We start from the raw sequence: 20,753 nt of genomic DNA, 5'->3' as shown, positions 1-20,753 counted from the left end.
TATTTCGCATATAATACTCTTGCCACAGTAACAATATACATTAACACCTTGATTGTATTAGCCGGAAAAGTCTCTCTACAGACATTTAGAAGGAAAAATTCTGGGGAATGATGTATTGTGATTTTCAAAATTTTCTGAATCCAGGTACTAATTAACGCCCAATACTTTTTGGCGTGCTCACAATTCCACCAGACGTGGAATATTGACCCTTTTATTTTTTTGCACTTCCAGCATTTATCGGAATAACTGGAATGGGCTTTAGCCAGTCGATCTGGCGTTAAATACCAGCGATAAATCATTTTATAGAGATTTTCTTTATACTGAGCCGGCTTAATTAACTTTACATTCCTTTTCCACAACTTCTCCCATTCTTCTAAGGGGATAGTATAGCCAAAGTCCCTCAACCATTTAACCCAAGTTTCTTTTACCACTTCTCCTTGCATTTTCTCTTTAAGTAACCATTCATAGATTTTGGAAATTAATTTCCGGTCCGTCTGAATAATTTGCTCAATCTCATTTAGTTGTTTAGAGAAGCCGAATTCTTTGTCTTTTTGGTGTATGGATTTTATTTGGCACTTCAGCCACCAATCCATTTGGTCCATTTCTTCTATTCGCAAGTTATTTTGACTATCTAACAAGTTTCTCATCCAATTCCTCCTTATCTTTTTTCTCCAACTCTCAAACGAGAAGAGAAAAGATGTCCACATACTCCCCTTTCAGTATTTTCTCCCTGGTTGCAGATAGCAAGTGGTCCCCTAATGGCAAGGCAACATCCCCAAAGGGCAAAGATATAAAAGGCACCATCTAATAAGGAGAAGGTGCTCCCATAAGGGAACCTGCTAAGACAAGATGCCCTGCACCCGGATAAGCGCAAGGACCACCTTACCCGCTTGGCCAGACCCAATTTGGGAATGCACCCGCTCCCGGGGAAGCAGGCACCCCCAGACTCACAGTGGAAGTACCCTGCCCCACCACCAATGCAGGCCCCCATGCTCCCCATGGCCAAGCCCGCCCAACCAGACCTACCTCCAAATCCAGCAGGAACCAAAGGCAAACCGACTCCCGATGTTCCAGCCGCTGCCACCGCACCCACATCAGGACCACTGGGGCCAAGATCCCTACCAGGCACAACTCCACCAGACCTGCCCTCAAGAATAGACAGCCTGGTAAGTATATTAGCCTGCATACCCTTCTTGGAGGCCCTAACCTCTTCCACCCCTCCTTGAGAAGGGATACCTGATGCCTACTCCAAAGCCCTCGACCTACTTATAATATTAGTGCAATGTACTGAGAATCGAGACGGTTTGAAGGCAACATTCTTTATTGGGAGTACCGGGCCCCGCTTATATACATCGCCCGGACAGCCCCCCTGATTTGACCAGGTCAATCCTGGTCAGTCCAAATTTCCCGCCACGGGTCTTGGTGGGCAGGGTGACTGGCGAGCTACATCCGGGGACCCAGGGGTTGCATTCTGTCGGGCTCGCCATGCGGTACCATCTTAAGTCAATACATAACACTCCTCCCCCCTTAGCTCAGGACACATAATCCCTCAAGTAAGCGGGAGCTGTGCGCATCCTGGTCGACCTCCGGGGGGACCCTTGGGGTTTGGCGTGGCCACCGGCTCTGTCGGGGGCCCAGCTGCTGATGCGGACGGGGCGGTGGGTTCCCCGTGTGGGGAACCGCCGGCCTATGGCTGCTCGCGCCCTCCAGTTGGCCCGGGGCTCTGGCCATATGGTCGTCCTCTTCGTTTCGGTGTGGCTCCGCTACCTGCTCAGTCGGAGTGGTCGGTGGGGCTGTTCGTCGGGGCTGCGTGGCGGTGGGCTCCTCTCCGTCCTGCATGGCCTCTGCTTCATCTGGCAGGGTGCGGCGGTGCATTTGGTCAATGTGCCTCCGCAAGATTCGGCCCTCCTCCGTGGTTACGTCGTTGTGGCGGGACCCTAAGAAACGCAGCACCCGTCCCGCTACCCACTCGGGGCCGTTCGCGTAGTTCCTCGTGTACACTGGGTCTCCCACGAAGAATCCCCTGGCCGCTTCCCTGATCTCGGGGGACCCGCGGATGTCCGAGGCCCGGTCGGGGTGCAGCCTATCCAGTCTTGTGATAAACTTGCGCCCCATTAGTAATTCCGCCGGGCTTACCCCTGTGATGAGGTTGGGGGTTATCCTGTTGTCGAATAGGGAGGCGGCTAAACGGTGGTCCCAGTCCCCTTGCACTATGCGACCCAAGGCTTCCTTTGTGGTGTGCACCATTCGCTCCACTTGGCTGTTTGTGGCCGGGTGGAATGGGGCGGACCGTATGTGCCGAATTAAGTACCTCTGTAGGAACTCCTGGAATTCCCTGGAGGTAAAGGCGGTCCCGTTGTCCGAGACGATGGTGTCCGGAATTCCGTGAGTGCTCAGGACCCTGCGCAGCGCTCGGATCGCCGCCGCTGTGGAGGTGGATGCCACCGGAATGACTTCCAGCCACTTGGTATACGCGTCCACCAAGATGAAAAATATTTGACCCTGGAAGGGCCCCGCGAAGTCGACGTGCATCCTCGACCACGGTTTCCTGTTAGTTTCCCAGCATTGCGCGGGGGCGCTTGGTGGTTCGGGTCGGGATTCTTGGCACGCTCTACACTTCCGGACCCAACCCTCTATCTCCTCGTCCATCCCTGGCCACCAGACATAGCTACGTGCTAAGGCCTTCATCCTAACAATTCCTGGATGAGTTTCATGGAGGGACTCTAGCAACTTGCCTCTGTAGCGGGGGGGGGGGCACCACCATCCTGCTGCCCCACAGAAGACACCCCTTGTGGGCAGCTAGTTCCTCCTTCCACATTGTGTATGCCCTGAACTCCTCGCCCAGTTTTCCCACTGGCCAGCTCCTTACCACCCAGTCGAGAACCCACGCGAGTATCTTGTCTCGCCCTGTGGCTTTCGCTACCTCGGCTGCGTGTAGGGGCCACTCCGGGAATGTTTCTATGAGCATCACATGGTGGGCTGGTGCTGGGTCAGGGCCCATGGTGGGCAACGGTAAGCGGCTGAGTGCATCTGCGTGGCCCATCGCCTTGCCCGGCCAGTGGACCAGGATGTACGTGTAGGAGTTGAGGAACTGGTTTCACCGTAGCACACACTGTGATAAGATCTGTGGTGGTTGGCGGTCTGGGGCTAAGAGGCCCAGGAGCGGTTTGTGATCTGTGGCTATGGTGAACCGCCGCCCGTACAAGTAGTCATTAAACTTGTGTACCCCCGCCACGATTGCCAGAGCCTCTTTGTCGATCTGGGCATAATTCCGCTCTGCAGGGGCCAGGGTCCTCGAGTAGTAGGCCACAGGAACCTCCCTCCCGTCCGGGAGTTGGTGCCCCAGGACGGCGCCCACCCTGTATGGCGATGCGTCACAAGCAAGGACCACTGGTAGGCTCTCATCAAAATGGTGGAGCACGTCATTGGAGATGAGCAGCCCTTTTACCGCCTGAAACGCAGCGTCCTGTGCCTTCCCCCATACCCATGGGGCATTTTTGTCTAGGAGTCTGTGGAGGGGTTCCGCTATGGCGGCTTTGTGGGGCAGGAATGAATGATAGAAGTTTAATAACCCCAAGAAACTTTGTAGTTCTGCCTTATTTGTGGAAGTGGGGGCTTCCACAATGGCATTGGCTTTGTCATGTGTCGGGTGGATGCCTGCTGCGTCCACCACAAACCCCAAGAACTCTACCCTGGGCATCCCCAGGGAGCACTTTTCCCGCTTCACTTTTAGACCGGCCTCTTGGAAACAGCGAAGTACTTCTCGCAGCCGGTTGCTGAATTCCTCTGCGTCTGGGGCGGCGATCAAAACGTCGTCAAAGAACGGCTATACCCCGGGGATCCCTTTAAGGAGAGAATCCATCAGATTCTGGAATACCCCCGGGGCCACGCTCACCCACGCGGCATAGGAAATGGGTTCCAGCACCTTCTGAGCTGTGAGGCGGTCTAGCTCGGCCTCAATTTTGGGCTTCAAGGCAAACGGGACCCGCCTGGCCTTCAACCTTACGGGCCGCACGTGGGGATCAAGGGGCAAGGATATGGGAGGGCCCTTGTAGTAACCCAGGGCCCCATCAAACACCTCCGGGAACTCTTTACACACCTCTTCGAATCCCCGCACCCCCAGCTGCTGTACCCCCACGATTTTTATTCCCAGTGGCCGGAACCAAGCTAGTCCCAACAGTGTGGTGAGCTGTCGTTTGACCACCAGTAAGTCGAGTTTGCCCCTAAACCCGTTGTATTCCACCCCCACTGTTGCCCAACCCAGGACTTGAACAGGGTTCTTTTGAAAGTCCTGAAGCACGAAACCTGCCATCCGCAGGCTGGGCCGGCCACGTGGGCACAGCTTCCTCAAAGATTCCTTCAAGATTATAGAAATAGAGGAACCTGAGTCCAGTTCCATCAGGTAGGGCTTGCCCTTGATCCTGACGGAGACCTTGACCTTGCGGGGCGTCTCATCTGGCAAGTTCATTACCTGGATGCTGGTTGAGGCTGTCGCGTATTCACCGGTCGACTCCTGGTTTGTTGACTGGCGGCAGCGGGGGGGGGTCTGGCACGGCAGGCCCTCGCAATGTGGCCCATCTTGCCGCAGCTCCTGCAGACCACGTTACGGTAGGGGCAGTCTCTTCGCTCATGGGGGTCGCCGCAGCTGGCGCACTTGGTCGAGGGTGGTCTCTCCATTGCTCTGGGTAACTCATGGCCCCATCCCTGCTTGGTGGCGCAGCTGGAGTGCCTCTTCTTCCTCCAGTCCGCTGGGGTCCATCTCTCCCTGGTGGACGGCGTCAGCTCTCGTTTTGGGAAAGGTCCTCGTGGACCGCTCGAACTCTATGGCCTCGTTGAAGGCGCTCTGGAGGGTGAGCTCTTCCCTCGTGAATAGCTTCTGTTGCAGCCTCTGGTCTCGCAGGCCCCATGTGAAACGGTCCGCCAGGGTCTCCTCCAGCTGTGCAAAGCTGCAGTTGCCCGCGATTTGGCGGAGAGCCGCCAGGTAGTCGGCAGCCGTCTCTCCCGCTGCCTGGTCCCTCTGGTGGAAGAGGAACCAGCGGGCCACCCATGAGGGCTGTGGCAAGAAGTGGCTGGTGAGAAGTCTGACTGTCTCCTCATAGGACTTCTCCGTGATCTTTGCGGGGGCCGAGAGACCCTTCGCGATCTCAAACGTGGCCACTCCGCAGACACTAAGGAGAACGTCCCTCTTTAGGCAGTCTTCAGCTATTCTGTTGGCTCGCAGGTAGCACTCGACCCGCTCCGTGTAGGTCTCCCACCCTTCCGGATTCGCGGGGTTGAACTTTTCGATACGGCCCGTTGTTCCACTCTGGTTAGCCATGGTGGCTGTGACGGCAGCGGTGGTCGCCCGATGGGTTGCCTTCGACATCTCCGACGGATCCTCGTAGCCCTGTTTAGATTTCCCGGGCTAGGATCCCACCTTCATCGCCACTGTAATGTACTGAGAACCAAGACGGTTTGAAGGCAACATTCTTTATTGGGAGTACATTACCAGACAAAAGAACACGCGGGCTGGGCCCCGCTTATATACATCGCCCGGACAGCCCCCCTGGTTTGACCAGGCCAATCCTGGTCAGTCCAAATTTCCCGCCAGAGGTCTTGGTGGGTGGGGTGACTGGCGAGCTACATCCGGGGACCCAGGGGTCGCCTTCTGTCGGGCTCGCCATGCGGTACCATCTTAAGTCAATACATAACAATTAGCATCAACTGCTACATCACCCTCCTCATCAGAGGAGGATGACGTGGGTGGTGGCCTCTTATCAGGAGTCTTGGGTGCCCTAGGCGCTGGCTTCTTGCTGTTGGGCTTACCAGACCCTTTACCTCCTAACATTCTCACAAAATGGCCACTCACAGATGCCTCTTAAAATGGCTGCCTCCCTTTCACCAAGAAAGGAACTTAAAATGGCCACTCACCAGTGCTTCTCCAAAGCCACCCTCCCTCACAAAGAAGAGACCTCAAATGGCCACCCATCAGTGCCCTCTATAAAGACAGCCACCCCTCTCAATGAAGGAACTTAAAATGGCCAACGCAGACTCACCCCTTACTCAATAAGGTAGTCCCCAGCAACCAAGTCACACCAAACACACCCCAGGGACTCAAGCCTCCCCAAAATACCTCCAAAGAAAAGGGGGAAAGGGCAGACCACCCCAGGCACCAAATTACCTCCCAAGACAAGGGAGAAAGAGCAGACCACCCCAGGCTCCAAGAAAAGGGGGAAAGGGCAACCACCCCCCCCCCCAGGCTCAACAGAAGGACTGAAAGGCAGGGCCCCTGGCAGACCACCCCAGCCCAATACAACTCAGCCAGGAAGAATGCTTTGAAATCCTTGAAACATCAGACGACGACACTGACACCACTGCAAAGCCTTCCACGCACTCTCAAATAGACACAGAAATGGAGGCCTCTTCGACACACAACCCGACGCACAGAAAGCCTTCCACGCTCCGATCGTCCACAGGACCAACTGAAGCATGGAACGGGAATCTGGCTGTCAAGACAGCCAAACCCCGCCCCCAACATTGCGCACCCAAACGGGCAAACACTGACTCCTCCCTCCCAGGGAGGCAAACCAGTCTAAAGCAGCCTAGCAGCTTTGCTGCAGGCTGCAAGCCTCAGATTCTGAGCAGGAATTAGCCTATCTAATTTGCCACAGTTTTCTGTGTCACATGCACAGGCAGCAATTTTTAGTAATGTATTTTATTTATTTTACAAAATTTATATCCCGGGTTAACAAATTTAAAAATACATAACAAAAAGCACATTTTAAAACTATTAAAACCAACAACAACATGAAAAATTAAAACTTAAAGTGCAGGAAGGAAGGATCACTGAGGGAATGCCAAACAGGCATTGCTAGTTCATACATCAAAATTCTTTCCAGGAAGAGATTTTTGAAATATACAAAGCAACTCTGTCAAGTGAATCCCAGATATGGTCAAACAACATGCAACGTTTTGTCATGTGACTCTTTTGCCAGCTGTTTGTGTCTCATTAAAAAAATGAAGTAATCTAGGTGCATTGGTTTACATAGGGTTGGCAGGTGCAGGGGGAGATGGGTAATTTCTTTCCTACCAACTGTACCTTGTCTCAAAATTAAATCCCAACTGCTTTCCTTCAGGGAAAGCGATATAAGAGCTATCAGAAGGGGGAAAGGCAGATGGGGAGCAATTTTGAGCTGACAAATTGCTAACAGAGAAAGAACTAAGCACCACCTTCTCCTTGACCACAACCTTTTCTTCTGGTGACTTTTTGCTTTTTAAAAAAACACAAACAAAAGTCTCTTCCCCAGCCAGCCTGGCTTGTTCTCTTCTCTGAGTCTGGCTGACTGTTCCCCAGTATGTTTTCAAGACTGAATATACTCAGAATATATTGGGCAAAGAGGAAAGCAGAGGGGTGTATCTATTGGGATATTTAGTTAATATTGCCCAGTCCTAGAAGCGAGATATTTAGTGTAGTAAATAAATCTCCCAAGTAGTATATTGCAAAAAGGTAAACTTAATTTATTCAAGTAGATCCAGTTCATGTTCAGGTTGCAGTAAAAAAAAAAAAAAAAGAAACCAAATCTAAACAGTATTTTCCCTAACACAAATGGCCAGCTTGTCTGGCATCATGTGTGGGAGTATGAGGGCCTAGTATCTACAGAAGAAACCTGCAGAAATTTACATCTCCATAGAAGGCTATGTAGAGAGATTGAGGGACAGAGAGAGAGAGAGGAGAGGTCAGAGGGCAACTCCCAGGTTATAACAAAGAGAGACATCATATTAAAGGAGATAACACCTATGCGCCCTTAGAGTTAGGAGTATGCATTTGGGTCTACCCAAGCCAAAAAAATTCCAAAAAATACCATATTTATTTATTGATTAGATTAGATTAGATTAGATTAGATTAGATTAGATTAGATTAGATCAGATCAGATTTATATCCCACCCTCCCCATAGCGGGCTCAGGGTGGCTAACTATCAATAAAATACAACATAGAAACAAAATGTAAACCATCAAGAAATTACTATATCATAAAATAATTAAAAGTACAACATTGGTAACCAATAGTGCTACCGATATTACCTGAGGATCTTATCGAATATGGTGCTCATATTGTTAAAGTAATGTTGGCCACGATTGTCAGTTATGTGGCAACTTGAAAGCTATCCCCCATTAGTTGTTAAATGCAAGGTGGAATAGTTTGGTCTTACAAGCCCTGTGAAACTGGGATGTCCTGCAGGGTTCTGATGTTTTCCAGTAGCACATTCCACCATGTGGGAGCTGCCACAGAGAAGGCCCTGGTGGTAGACAGCCAGGCATCCTTCAGCCCGGGGATCATTAAAAGATTTTGAGATTGTGAACGCAGTGTGATCTAGGGATCACAGTTGCCAAGTTGCTGCATTCTATGAAGGGAGCCAACTGCCTTATCCACCTAAAATGATAAAAGACTAATCTGGCAGTAGCAGCCACCTGGGCCGCCATTGTCAGTGAAGGCTCCAAGAGGACCCCTAGACTCTTAACCTTAGGCTCTAACAACAAAGGCGCCCCATCAAAGGCTGATAAGGGTATGTCTCCTCCCAGGCTGCCGTGACTCAAGTGCAGGACTTCCATCTTTGCTGGACTCAGTTTCAGACGACTCTGCCTGAGCCATTTCATTACACCCTGCAGCACTGGGTCCAGATTTTCCAGGGTGCAGCTGGACTTGCCACCCATCAATAGACTGAGCTGGATGTCATCCACATAATGATGGCACCCTATGTCACGTTCTCAGGGTGCAGGCAGGCGTCCAAAGCCAGTCCAAGGTCAAAGTCCAGGATGTCAAGCAGGAGCCAAGTCACCAATGCAGAATCACAAACTGGAATCAGAAGTCAATGTCCAAAAGCCAAAAGGTCAGGGTGCCAAGGAAATCAAGCAGGTCAGGATCAGGAAGGAGCGTGGATGCAAGCCAGAGAATAGACTTGTTGCTTCCACAAGGTTACCAAGGTGGGAGCTATATGGGAGTCTCAATCAGCCTGCTCCCTGGGTGGCAGTGACTCTGCTAGAACTCAGGGCTGAGAGATCTGAAGCATCGGCGTGCCTCATGTTTTCACTCTGAAAGTTCTTTCCGGAGCCTGCTTCAAACTTTTGAGATGGGAGGAGAAAAGCTTGGAGGAGATTGATCATCAACAGCTGACACTGGTGCCTGGAGAGTGATTGATGGGCCAGCTGCTGTTTGTTCAACTGAGGAACTGGCTGGCAACTCTTCCAAGTCTGTTAACCCTTCCAGCTCCTCCTCATCAGAGCTCATGACAATATTCCCCCCGCAGGACCCCCCCACCACAGACGGGCCAGGCCAGTCAAGGTAGGCCATGTGGAACTGCTGCACGAGGTCAGGGGCATGTAGGTTGTCTGCGGGGTTCCCATGAACGGTCCTCGGGGCCATAGCCTTCCCAGTCCACAAGGTACTGGAGGTCCCCATGGTGGATTCGGGAATCCAGGAGCTGGTGGACCTCGTATTCCTCCTCGTCATCGACCAGGACAGGAGGTGGCAGCGCTGGAGGTGGTGGTCGGATGGGATCCGGTGGTGTAGCAGGAACAAGGAGGGACTGGTGGAAGACCGGGTGGATGCAGAAGGTGGCCAGCAGCAGTAGCCGGAAAACAACAGGATCGATTTGGTCCGTGATCAGGTAAGGCCCCGCAAAGTGATAATCCAGCTTGCGAGACCAGCCAGGCCGATACAGGTAATGGGTGAAGAGCTGGACGTGGTCCCCTGGCATCAGTGGGGGCCCCACCAGTCGCTTTCGGTCGGCAGCTGTCTTGTAGGCCTCTTTAGACTGTTGGAGTTGCTCTTGGAGCAAGTCCTGGAGAGCCTGGAGTTCCTGCAGGTGCGCATCAGCAGCAGGGACTCCTGTGGAGGGCAGGACTGCGGGGAAGAAGCGAGGATGGTACCCATAGGTGGCAGCAAATGGGGTCTGTTGCGTGGACACATGTAATAAATAATAATAAATTTTTATTTGTATCCTGCCCTCCCCGCAGAAGCAGGCTCAGGGCGGCTAACAAGACATGGTATACACCATGATTTTGCATAAAACAATTTTAAAATACAGTTAATAAATACATTTAAAACAGTTACATAAAAAGTTAAAACTACAATAAATTAAGGTGCTATGTTCAATAGATGTATTCCGAGGGCTAGATATCACTTTCAGGGCTCCTTATAAGCTTGCAGAAAGAGGGTGGTTTTGCAAGCCCTGTGGAACTGATTAAAGTCCCGCAGGGCTCGCACTTCCTCCGGTAGTTGATTCCACCAGTGGGGGGCCATTATGAAGAAGGCCTGCTCCCTCGTTACTTTCAGTTTGGCCTCCTTTGGTCCAGGGATCCTTAAAAGGCTTTGGGAGCTAGATCTTAGTGCTCTCTGGGGAACATGTGGGGAGAGGCGGTCCCTAAGGTAGGCAGGTCCTCAACCATATAGGGCTTTAAAGGTAATAACCAGCACCTTGTAGCGAACTTGGAATATAATTGGAAGCCAGTGCAGTTCCTTCAGCCCAGGCCGCACATATTCCCACCGAGGTAGTCCCAGTAGCAGCCTGGCTGCCACATTCTACACTAGCTGCAACTTCCGAGTTCGGCACAAGGGCAGCCCCATGTAGAGAGCATTACAGTAGTCTAGTCTCGAGGTGACCGTTGCATGGATCACTGTTGCTAGGTTGCTACGTTCTAGGAAGGGGGCCAACTGTCTCGCCCTTCTAAGATGGAAGAAGGCGGATTTCGCAGTGGCTGCTATCTGTGCCTCCATTGTCAGGGAGGACTCCAGTAGCACTCCCAGTAGCACTTCGCTGGGTTCAGCTTCAGCCCACTCAGCCTGATCCAGTCTGCCACAGCCTGCAACGACCGGTCCAAATCTATAGGGGTGTCGGCGGTCCAGCCGCCCATCAATAAATAGAGCTGGGTGTCATCAGCGTACTGATGGCAACCCAGCCCATGTCTCCGGGCAATCTGGGCAAGGGGGCGCATAAAGATATTAAACAATCTTATGTTGCAAATTTCTAATTTCAATTTTAATTTCCTGTAATGATGGATTTGCCTTTAATTGTCTTTCTTTTTTGTTCGAGTCCATCAAATTCGCCAAAGTTTTGCTTTCTTCTCGTCTTTTATTTGCTCAAAAATTAATGACTAACCCTCTGAAAAAGGCCTTACTAGTTTCCCAGACTGTTGTATACGAAACCTCCTTCTGTACATTTGTTTGGAAAAAGAAATTTATTTCTTCTTTTATATATTGAATGAATTTTTTATCTTTCATCAGACCTGCATTCATCCTCCATCCTGAAAATCTTCTTCTACTGGGCCCTATAGATAGTAAAATAGGGCTATGATCGGCTATAGTGGAAGGTAAAATTTCAACATCTTCGATTAGTTTCGCTAGGCCTATTGATATCCAAGCCATGTCTATCCTTGACCATGACTTATGTCTATTAGAAAAAAAGGTATAGTCTCTCTTATTCGGATTAATAGAACGCCATGCATCCACTAAGACAAGTTCTTCTACCATTTTAAAAAAGACTTCCGGTAATACATTACTTCCTGACGACTTTCTATTCTTCTTTTTTTTATTATTATTGTAGTTTCTAGGACTTCTATCAATTTTAGGAGCAGTCACCGCATTAAAATCACCAATCACGCAGATATTTTCATACTTAAACTTAGTCGTCCTATGATATAAATCCTTGTAAAATGCCCCCTGCATATCGTTAGGCACGTAAACATTTATCAGGAGAATTTTATTTTTTAATATATGAAATTTTATTAAGAAAAGATGGACATACAAAGAAAAGAAAGAATAAAGAACGAACAAATACAATCAACATTAATCATACGAAAAAGATACATTCCAAACACCTTAGACGCTTGGGCGCGCCATACAGTCAAAAACACATCTATGTCTAACTTCTACCACTACATCCCAATCATACACACTGGGGGATGGAGAGGATTTGAAAGGAAAAAAGAAAATTCTAGCTACTCCATGTCGAAGCCTCTACTTTTGACCCATTTATAAATGGGGTCCCATTCCTCCTGACATTTTTGCACATTACCCTCTCTTAATCTTGTGGACATTAGATCAGATTCAGCGACTTCCAACAGCTTATTAATGAATTCGTCTCTGTTCGGGATTCTATCATTTTTCCAATACTTGGCATACAAAGTTCTAGCAATGGTAACTATATACAGTAACACTTTCAGTTTGGTCGTAGGCAAATTTTGCCTACAGATATTCAGAAGATACAATTCTGGCACATGCTTAACTTGTATTTTCAAGATTTTTTGAATCCAAATATTAACTTGAGCCCAATATTTTCTGGCTTCTTTGCATTGCCACCATATATGGAACAACGATCCTTCAACTTCTCGGCACTTCCAACATTTATTAGAGTATGTGGGGTAAATTTTGGCCAGTCTATTTGGTGTAAGATACCATCTATATACCATTTTATATAGATTTTCTTTGAGATCAGTTGGCTTTATTAGTTTTAAATTCTGTTTCCATAATTTTTCCCATTCATCCAGATCAATATTATAGCCAAAATCCTTAAGCCAGCGGATCCAAGCTTCTTTTACAACTTCATCCTGCATCTTAACTTGAAGTAGCGTTTTAGAAATTATCTTCTGCTTGGACTCTAAAATAAGATCTAATTCAATTGGTTTATTCGAAAAGCCCCTTTCTTTATCTTTCTGAAATCTTGATTTGAGTTGACACTGAAGCCACCAATTTAACTTAGATAGTTCTTCCTCAATCAAATCATTTTGGCTATTCAACAAATAGGCATAATCTTGTGGGTTATCCCAATTATACAAGTTGGGGTGAGTCAGAGCTTCTATCGGAGATAACCACTTTGGAGTATAAGTATACATCAGCTTAATTTCATCCCAAATCTTATACAAGGATCTTCTTATTTCGTGTCTGCAAAAGCGTCCAGTTTTTACAGGAGTGTGATACCACATATAATTGTGCCAGCCTTCTCCCAAACCTACGCCTTCAATAGTCATTAGTCTCTTATTATCTAGCTTACACCAATCCCTTAACCATGCAATACAACAAGCCTTATAGTACAGATTCCAATCTGGGAGAGCAAGACCACCTCTTGATTTGCTGTCTTGTAAAATTTTCAATTTTATTCTGGCCTTTTTCCCTTGCCAGATAAACAACTTGATCATAGAGTTAAGTTTCTGGAAAAATAGTTTGGGTAAGGTGATTGGGATTGTTTGGAAGAGAAATAAGATCCTTGGAAGAATGTTCATCTTTATTGTAGTGACTCTACCTAAGAGCGAAATATGGAGATCTTTCCAGTTAGTTAGATCATCCCGTATTTCTTTCAATATTTTTTCATAATTGTCTCTGTACAAAGTCTTTAAATCATTCGTCAAATAAATTCCAAGGTATTTTATCTTTTTTTCTTGCTTAAATCCTGAAAGCTGTTCTAAAGATTCAACTTGAATTTTCTCAATATTTTTCATTAAAATTTTTGTCTTAGACACATTCAGTTTGAAACCAGATACTTCTCCAAATTCTCGTAGTCTTTGCTTCAGAGGGACTATCGAAGAGATGGGTTGTTCCAAGATAAATACTAAATCGTCCGCAAACGCCAAAGACTTAAATTCCACGTTATTAATTCTGGTTCCTTGAATTTTGTTGTCTTCTCTAATCTTCTTTATTAAAGGTTCTAACGTCAAGATAAAAAGCAATGGGGATAATGGGCATCCCTGTCTAGTGCCTTGTTGTATTTCTACTAAATCAGACATCACTCCATTAAAACTCACTCTCGCATTCTGCTTCAAGTAAATCGCTTCGACCATTCTGCGGTACCTATCACCACAGCCAATCGCATCCAATGTCACTTTGGTGAAATTCCAATTAACATTATCAAAAGCCTTTTCTGCGTCCACAAAAATAGCAGCAAATTCTTTGTCCGGGTGATCTCTGTAATATTCAATCACATTTAAAAGTAGCCTCACATTCTGGTTCATTAGTCGTCCTGGGACGAAACCTGTTTGATCCTCATGAATTAAGTCGGTAATCACCTTCTTCAATCTATTCACTAAAATTGCTGCAAAAATCTTATAATCACTATTTAAAAGAGAAATTGGTCTATAATTTTTAATTTCTGATGGGTCGGTGCCTTCTTTGTGAATGAGAGTAATAAGCGCTTCTTTTCAAGAATCTGGAGTCTCGCCTGAATGATAGACATTCTCAATTACCTTCTTAAAGGGCAACAATAACAAATCTTCAAAGGCTCTAAAAAACTCAATCGGAAGTCCATCTGGACCTGGGGTCTTGTTACTTTTTTGGGTTTTAATTACATCAACCAATTCCTGCATTGAGATTGGGCTCTCCAAACTTGCTTGCTGTTCCCTTGTTAATTGTTTCATTTCGACTCCTTTAATATAATTTTCTTGCTTGAATTGTTCAATCTCTTGCTTTTTGTACAGATTCCTATAAAAGTTTTGAATAATATCTTTCATTTGAAAATTTTGAAACACCTCCTCCTTGGCATCATTTTTCAACATTTTTATGATCTTCTTCTCCTTTTCCTTCCTTAATTTGTAAGCCAACCATCTACTCACTTTGTTAGCATTTTCAAAATAGTTTTTTTCCGGAAAGATGGCGGAGTGACGCAGAGCTCCTTTCCCCGTCTCGGGAGGGAACTCTGTTTGTGGGGTAATCGAGGGGGCTTCCCGGCCGGGAAGTACCTCTTAAGGAGCTGTCTGGAGACGCTCCGAAGCCTGGGGGGCTTTCTGGACGTGGGGGAGGAACGGAGGTTCCTCACTCAGCGCCAGTTTTCCCCCTGGCCGATACTCCAGCAACACCTCGGTGCTTAACTGTGCCGCCGGGAAAGGGAGATTGGAGAGGAACTTTAACTCCCTTAAGTGCACTCCGTAGCGTTTTTTTTTCCTACCTGGGTCGTCCCACCCTTGGAATGCGAATGGTGCAGCTCATGGTGATGGCGAGAAGAAAATAAAGCTGGTAAGCGGTTTGTGTGCTGCACAGGCTGATAGGGAGCGGAGCCGTGGCGTGTGCATCGGTGGAGGACGTGAATGGCTGAGGAGGCGGGCGGCTTGGAGGCTTAGCGGCGACTGAATGAGTGATCGTTTTGAGGGGAAACATCAAAGAGCTTGGCTGTGATCAAAGAATATTGGCAGAAGGAAGACTGGGGGAAGTAGGGGGTTGAGAAGCGATCCTTCTTTTCCTGTCTCTGAGACATTAAAAGTGGCTGTCAGTCCGTGACCGATGTGAGAACTGTGATCTGAGTTAGGAGAGAGGAAGCTGTCGGTAATGGCGGACGGGAGCTGAGGTCCTCCTTCAGGAGGCCGGACGTGGAAGACGCAGGCGGCGTTGGTGGTGAGCTGAGACAGAAACTTTCTGAGTGCGTTTGATGATTTTAACTTCCCCCCCCCCCTTCGCTTGTCCACCTCTGGTTTTCTTTATTTTTTTTTTGCCTTTCATCTGCGCTTTCGCTGGAGCCTTATTTTTCTTTTTTTATTTTACTTTTCACCTTGTTGAAGAGGATGGGTTTTGTTTACGCAAATACTTATTTTTGGGATAATTAATCGTTGGTATCAGCTCAAAGGGTAGAGTAGTGGTTCTTGGCAGCTTTTGCTGCGGCTGCTCTCTATTGAAGATTGTGGTTTTTAAATTTATAACTATTGGAAACGGATTAGGCACTATATCTGGATCTTTGAAACCTTCCTTCTTGGAGTATAAGAGACTGGAACTTTTGGACTCTAGAAAACGTTTTCCTTTTCATCTTTCAAAACGTGGGGATTTATTAGGGCTAAAACTAGAACTTGGCTTTTAGAACACTGAAGACAGCTAAAAATCTATTTGACACTAAGACACTAAGACATTAAAATTGGACACTAAGCTACCAAGACAATATTAAGATCCTGAAACAGTTAAGTAACAAGAGAAGGGAAGAAAGAAGAAAGAAGAAGGAGCAGAGAAGATAAGGAACAGAGAAGATAAGACTGTGTAAATTCTTATGTTGATTATTTCTTGACTCAGAACTGTAATTTTTGAGTTATTTACTTATTCACTTACTATAAATAATTCTAGGGCTAAATTTTGATAGTTAATCCCTAATACATTAATGAAATGAATTGATTTAATATCTGATACTTAATAATTGATTCAATTATTGACTGAGCTCAAAGAATTATTGATTTTTATAGAATTGCTGTATTACTTATTGAGCATTTTTATTGGAATCCAGATAATCTTGAATCACTGACTGAGCTTAAGAAGTTATTTAGCTGAATATTGATTATTGATAGTCTTTCCGCTTATTGATATATTGAGCTGTTGAAAATGACAAATTGGGTCAGTTTATAAGGTTAGTGACAGTAGCATCATTATGACGGAAACAAAGATTAAAAAATACCTACAAGGTACTCCTCCGGCAGGGGGAGGTAAGGTGCAAGCCGCTGTCAACCAAGACACGTTGGGAAAATTACAGAGTACAGTTACTGCTGGATTTAAACAGAACCAAGAAGCTTTAGATGGACTGAAAACAGACTTGATGACTCAAATTAGGAAAACCAATGATCAGTTGGCAGAGTTTCAAAAGCAGCTGTTGGCCAATACACAACAAGTTCATGGTTTGACAGCCAAAGTTGAGAGAATGGAAGATCGGGAGAAGTGCACAATCAATACAGTTAGAGAAAACCAAACAGGATTGATGGAGCTAGAAGAACGGGTGATGAGACTCGAAATGGAGAAAGCTTCAACTATTCTTCGCTTTCAAAATCTACCAGAAGAAGAGGAGGAAGATATAATCAGTAAAATTAGAGACATCTTAATTATTGATGATGAAGAACTATTGGAAGAAGGTCCAAGAGATATTCTTTGGGCCAAAAGAGTTTCTTCGAGCTACATAAGGAAATTCAAACTTCCCAGAGAAGTTCAAGTAAAGTTCGCCGGTCCAGAAACTGTGGAAAGGATTCTGCGGAAGGCAAGAGATTATGAAATGAATTGGAAGGGAACGAAGATCAAAGTATTGAAAGAGATACCCTGGAGTGTCCGACAGAGGAGATTCAAGTTCAGGAAATTGTCTACTTGGTTAATGAAGCAAGAAATTCAATTTAGATGGCTTATCCCGCAAGGTCTTTTCTTTACATTTCAAACTAAGAGATACAATATTACTACTGAGGCAAAGATGGAAGAATTTTGTGATGAGTTTGTGAAGCGAAATGGATCTGAATCGGGAGACGAACAGGAGGTAGAAGGAGCTAAGAAGTTCTCTGATGATAAGTCTCCCAAAAAGAAACCTGAGAAGATCAAAACCAGGCTCCAGACTAAGAAGGACTCAGCCATGATATCGGATAGTATTCACTCACCAAAATGAATTCTAAGATGGAAACTAAAATACTCTCTTTGAACGTTAACGGATTAAATGAACCCGGGAAGAGGAAGAGAACTTTTCTGCAATTGAAAAAATCTGGCGCCTATATTATCTGTCTACAAGAAACGCATATTAGGAAGGACAATGTGAAATATTTGGAAAACAAGAAATTGGGTAATTTATATGCTTCATGTGATCCTTTTAAAAAGAAGAAAGGGGTAGCTATTTTTGTTCCTCATCACATTAAGTTGAGCTGCCTATTTTCGGATGAACAAGGAAGAATCATCATAGTCGAGTTGGAGTTAAATGGACTTAAAACAATCCTTGGGAACATTTATGCCCCTAACGAAAATCAAGAAAAATTTTATCAAGTATTGTGCACGAAACTTAGGGAATTCAATTCAGATAGGTACTGCATAGTTGGCGATTACAATGCGATATTTGATATCAAAATGGATAAAAAATATGACGACCCTCAAAAAAAGAAGAAGAATCGGAATTTACTACCTAATTCTTTTTTGAAGCTGGCTGAAGAATTAAATTTAGTAGATGCCTGGAGAACAAAGAACCCGAACACGACAGATTTTACTTTTTATTCACATTCACATAAATCTTGGTCCAGAATAGATATGACCTGGGTATCCTTGAGTATGATTTTGTCAGTTAACCAAGTTGATATCCTCCCTCAGTCATACGCTGATCACAACCCAATTTTGTTATCTCTACAGGAGCAATCAAGAAATCCTCGATGGTCTCTCAATTTGCAAATTTTAAAAGAAACTCAATTTCTGGAAGTAGCTAAAAAAGAGATTCAGGAATTTTTTAAACTCAACTTGGAGAAAGACACGAAGATCCCAGTTATTTGGGACGCATTCAAGGCCTTCTTTAGAGGAGTCGCCATCCGTTACTCAAAGAGGAGGAAGAGAGAACAAAGAAAATCTTACAATGAACTTGTAACAAAATTGAAATACTATGAGAAACAACAGAAAACTGGGAATCCAAGAGAGGTGAAGGCCAGAATTACTTTTATCCAACATCAGATAAATATTCTTTTAGCAGAAGAAATGGAGAAAAAACTAAAATGGATATCAGGAGAAATTTTTGTTGTTCTTTCTTTATTTCGATACCTTCTACTATTTTTAGAAGAAATTGACAGAAAAAATAGCATATTCTAGACAACAATTTTTTGAAAAGGCAGATAAGCCAGGAAAATGGCTAGTTTATAAAATCAGGAAAGAAAGGGAAAGGAAAACAATTAAAGTTTTGAAAGATAAAGAGGGGAGACATAAAACCTGAATAGAAGATCTGAAGACAATAATAAGAGATTTTTACACAAATCTGTATAATAAGGTGGAGCTGAATAAGGAAAAACAAGATGATTATTTATCTAATAAACAACTGACAAGGCTAACAGAAGAAAAGAAGAAGATCCTAAATGGCCCGATCACAATGTGTGAAGTAGAGGAAACTTGGACTAAATTAAAGAAAAATAAGGCGGCTGGACCAGACGGTATCCCTCCTGAGTATTATATTACTTTTAAAGATACTATTATAAATCATTTTAAAAACTTAATTGATGAAGTCTGGCTCTCAGCCAAATTACCAACATCTTGGAGATCTAGTAATGTCACTCTTATCCCAAAAATGGATGGAGAAGTTGATGATATCAGATTTTACCGTCCTATATCCCTTCTTAATGTAGACTATAAGTTATATGCCCTTATTCTGGCCAACAGAATGAAAAAAAAATTTAAATACATTAATACATCCAGACCAGACAGGCTTTTTACCTAGGAGGTACATGAGAACCAATATTCGGATGCTATTAGATACATTGGAATATTATGAACTAAACAGGGATAAATCGGTTGCTTTTTTTCTTTCTTGACGCAGAAAAGGCATTTGATAACTTGGACTGGAATTTTTTGTTCAAAATTTTAAACAAAATGGATTTCGGGTTGGACTTTATTAAGAACATTCAAGCAATTTATGATGTACAATTAGCTAGAATAATTGTAAATGGAGACTTGACCGAGGAGATAATCTTAGGTAGGGGTACTAGACAAGGCTGCCCTTTATCCCCTTTATTATTTATTTTATCGTTGGAAGTCCTTAACAATGTTATACGAGGGAATACTAAAATTAGAGGATTAAAAACAAAAGGAGAAGAATACAAACTTCTGATATATGCAGACGACATGGTCTTGATTCTCCAAAAGCCCTTAGAGTCAGTGGAGGAGGTCCTAAGGGAGTTAAGTGAATATGGAGAGGTTGCTGGGTTAAAGGTAAACAAACAAAAATCAAAAATATTGACTAAAAATATGACCCCACAAGAGATCCAAGACCTAGAAAGAAGAACGGAGTTCAAAACGGAAAAAAAAATAAAGTATCTCGGCATAACAATAACAAATAAATGTAGCTCCATATATGAAAATAACTATATCCCTCTATTAAAAGATACGGAATCAGCTCTAAAAAAGTGGGCTAATTTAAGTTTATCTTTCATGGGAAGGGTGGCTCTAATTAAAATGAATATACTCCCAAAAGTTTTGTTTCTTTTACAAATGGCTAATTTTGCTGTCAGGAAACCTTTTTTTAACAAATTGAATCAACAGATAAGATCCTTCATTTGGCAAGGAAAAAAACCCAGGGTTAGATGGAAGATCCTAACTGACTCAAAAGAAAATGGAGGACTAGGTCTCCCTTACTTTGAGGTTTACCATACAGCGTGTGCTATCTTATGGTTAAAAGAATGGATAACATTACAAGACAACCGTATTCTGACACTAGAAGGGTTTGACCTACAGGCAGGTTGGCACGCCAATCTTTGGTACATAGAAAAAACCCAAAAGTATTTCAGAAGTCACCTGAATAGAAAAGCCCTCTGTGAGACCTGGTTGAAAATTAAGAGAAAAATATATGGTAATAAAACACCTAGATGGATCTCCCCAGAAGAAGCATCTGTTCAACCTCAGTTAAGAAACAAGATGAAGGTGGTTAGATACACAGATCTGCTTGATGATAAGAATAAACTGAGAAAGAAAGAGAATTTAGAAGCCTCGGGGATTAAACTAGACTGGTGGGTAATGACCCAAATAACAACCAAGTATAATAAAGATAAACTGTTTGGGTTCACTAAGGAGAATTTTGATTTCAATAGAATATTAACTACAGGACAAGACAAAGTAATTAAGAAAGTTTACAATTACATGTTGCAAATGAAACTGGAGGATGAAATGGTTAAGGTACCCATGATAAACTGGGCAAAAAACTTTAAGAAAAATATAACTCTAGAACAATGGGCCTTATTTTGGAAGAGCAATTATAAGATTGTAAAACCGACTAATTATAGAGAACATTTTTTCAAGCTCTTTCACAGATGGCATATCACACCGGTCCAA

At 44.8% G+C, this 20,753-nt stretch overlaps 1 protein-coding gene across 1 annotated transcript; it reads right to left on the bottom strand.

Annotated features, from left to right (window-relative positions):
* Positions 1-1,527: 1,527 nt before the first annotated feature.
* Positions 1,528-2,818, bottom strand: LOC132589588 (uncharacterized protein K02A2.6-like). Its single transcript, XM_060262342.1, is given in 3 exon segments — positions 1,528-1,968; positions 2,068-2,754; positions 2,756-2,818. Coding segments are annotated over 3 exon segments (1,191 nt in total).
* Positions 2,819-20,753: the final 17,935 nt, after the last annotated feature.

The sequence above is a fragment of the Heteronotia binoei genome, chromosome 21, assembly GCF_032191835.1.
Source record: "Heteronotia binoei isolate CCM8104 ecotype False Entrance Well chromosome 21, APGP_CSIRO_Hbin_v1, whole genome shotgun sequence".
Taxonomy (NCBI): Eukaryota; Metazoa; Chordata; class Lepidosauria; order Squamata; family Gekkonidae; genus Heteronotia; species Heteronotia binoei.
Note: the sequence above shows the minus strand (reverse complement) of the source record. Positions and strands in the feature narration are given on the sequence as shown.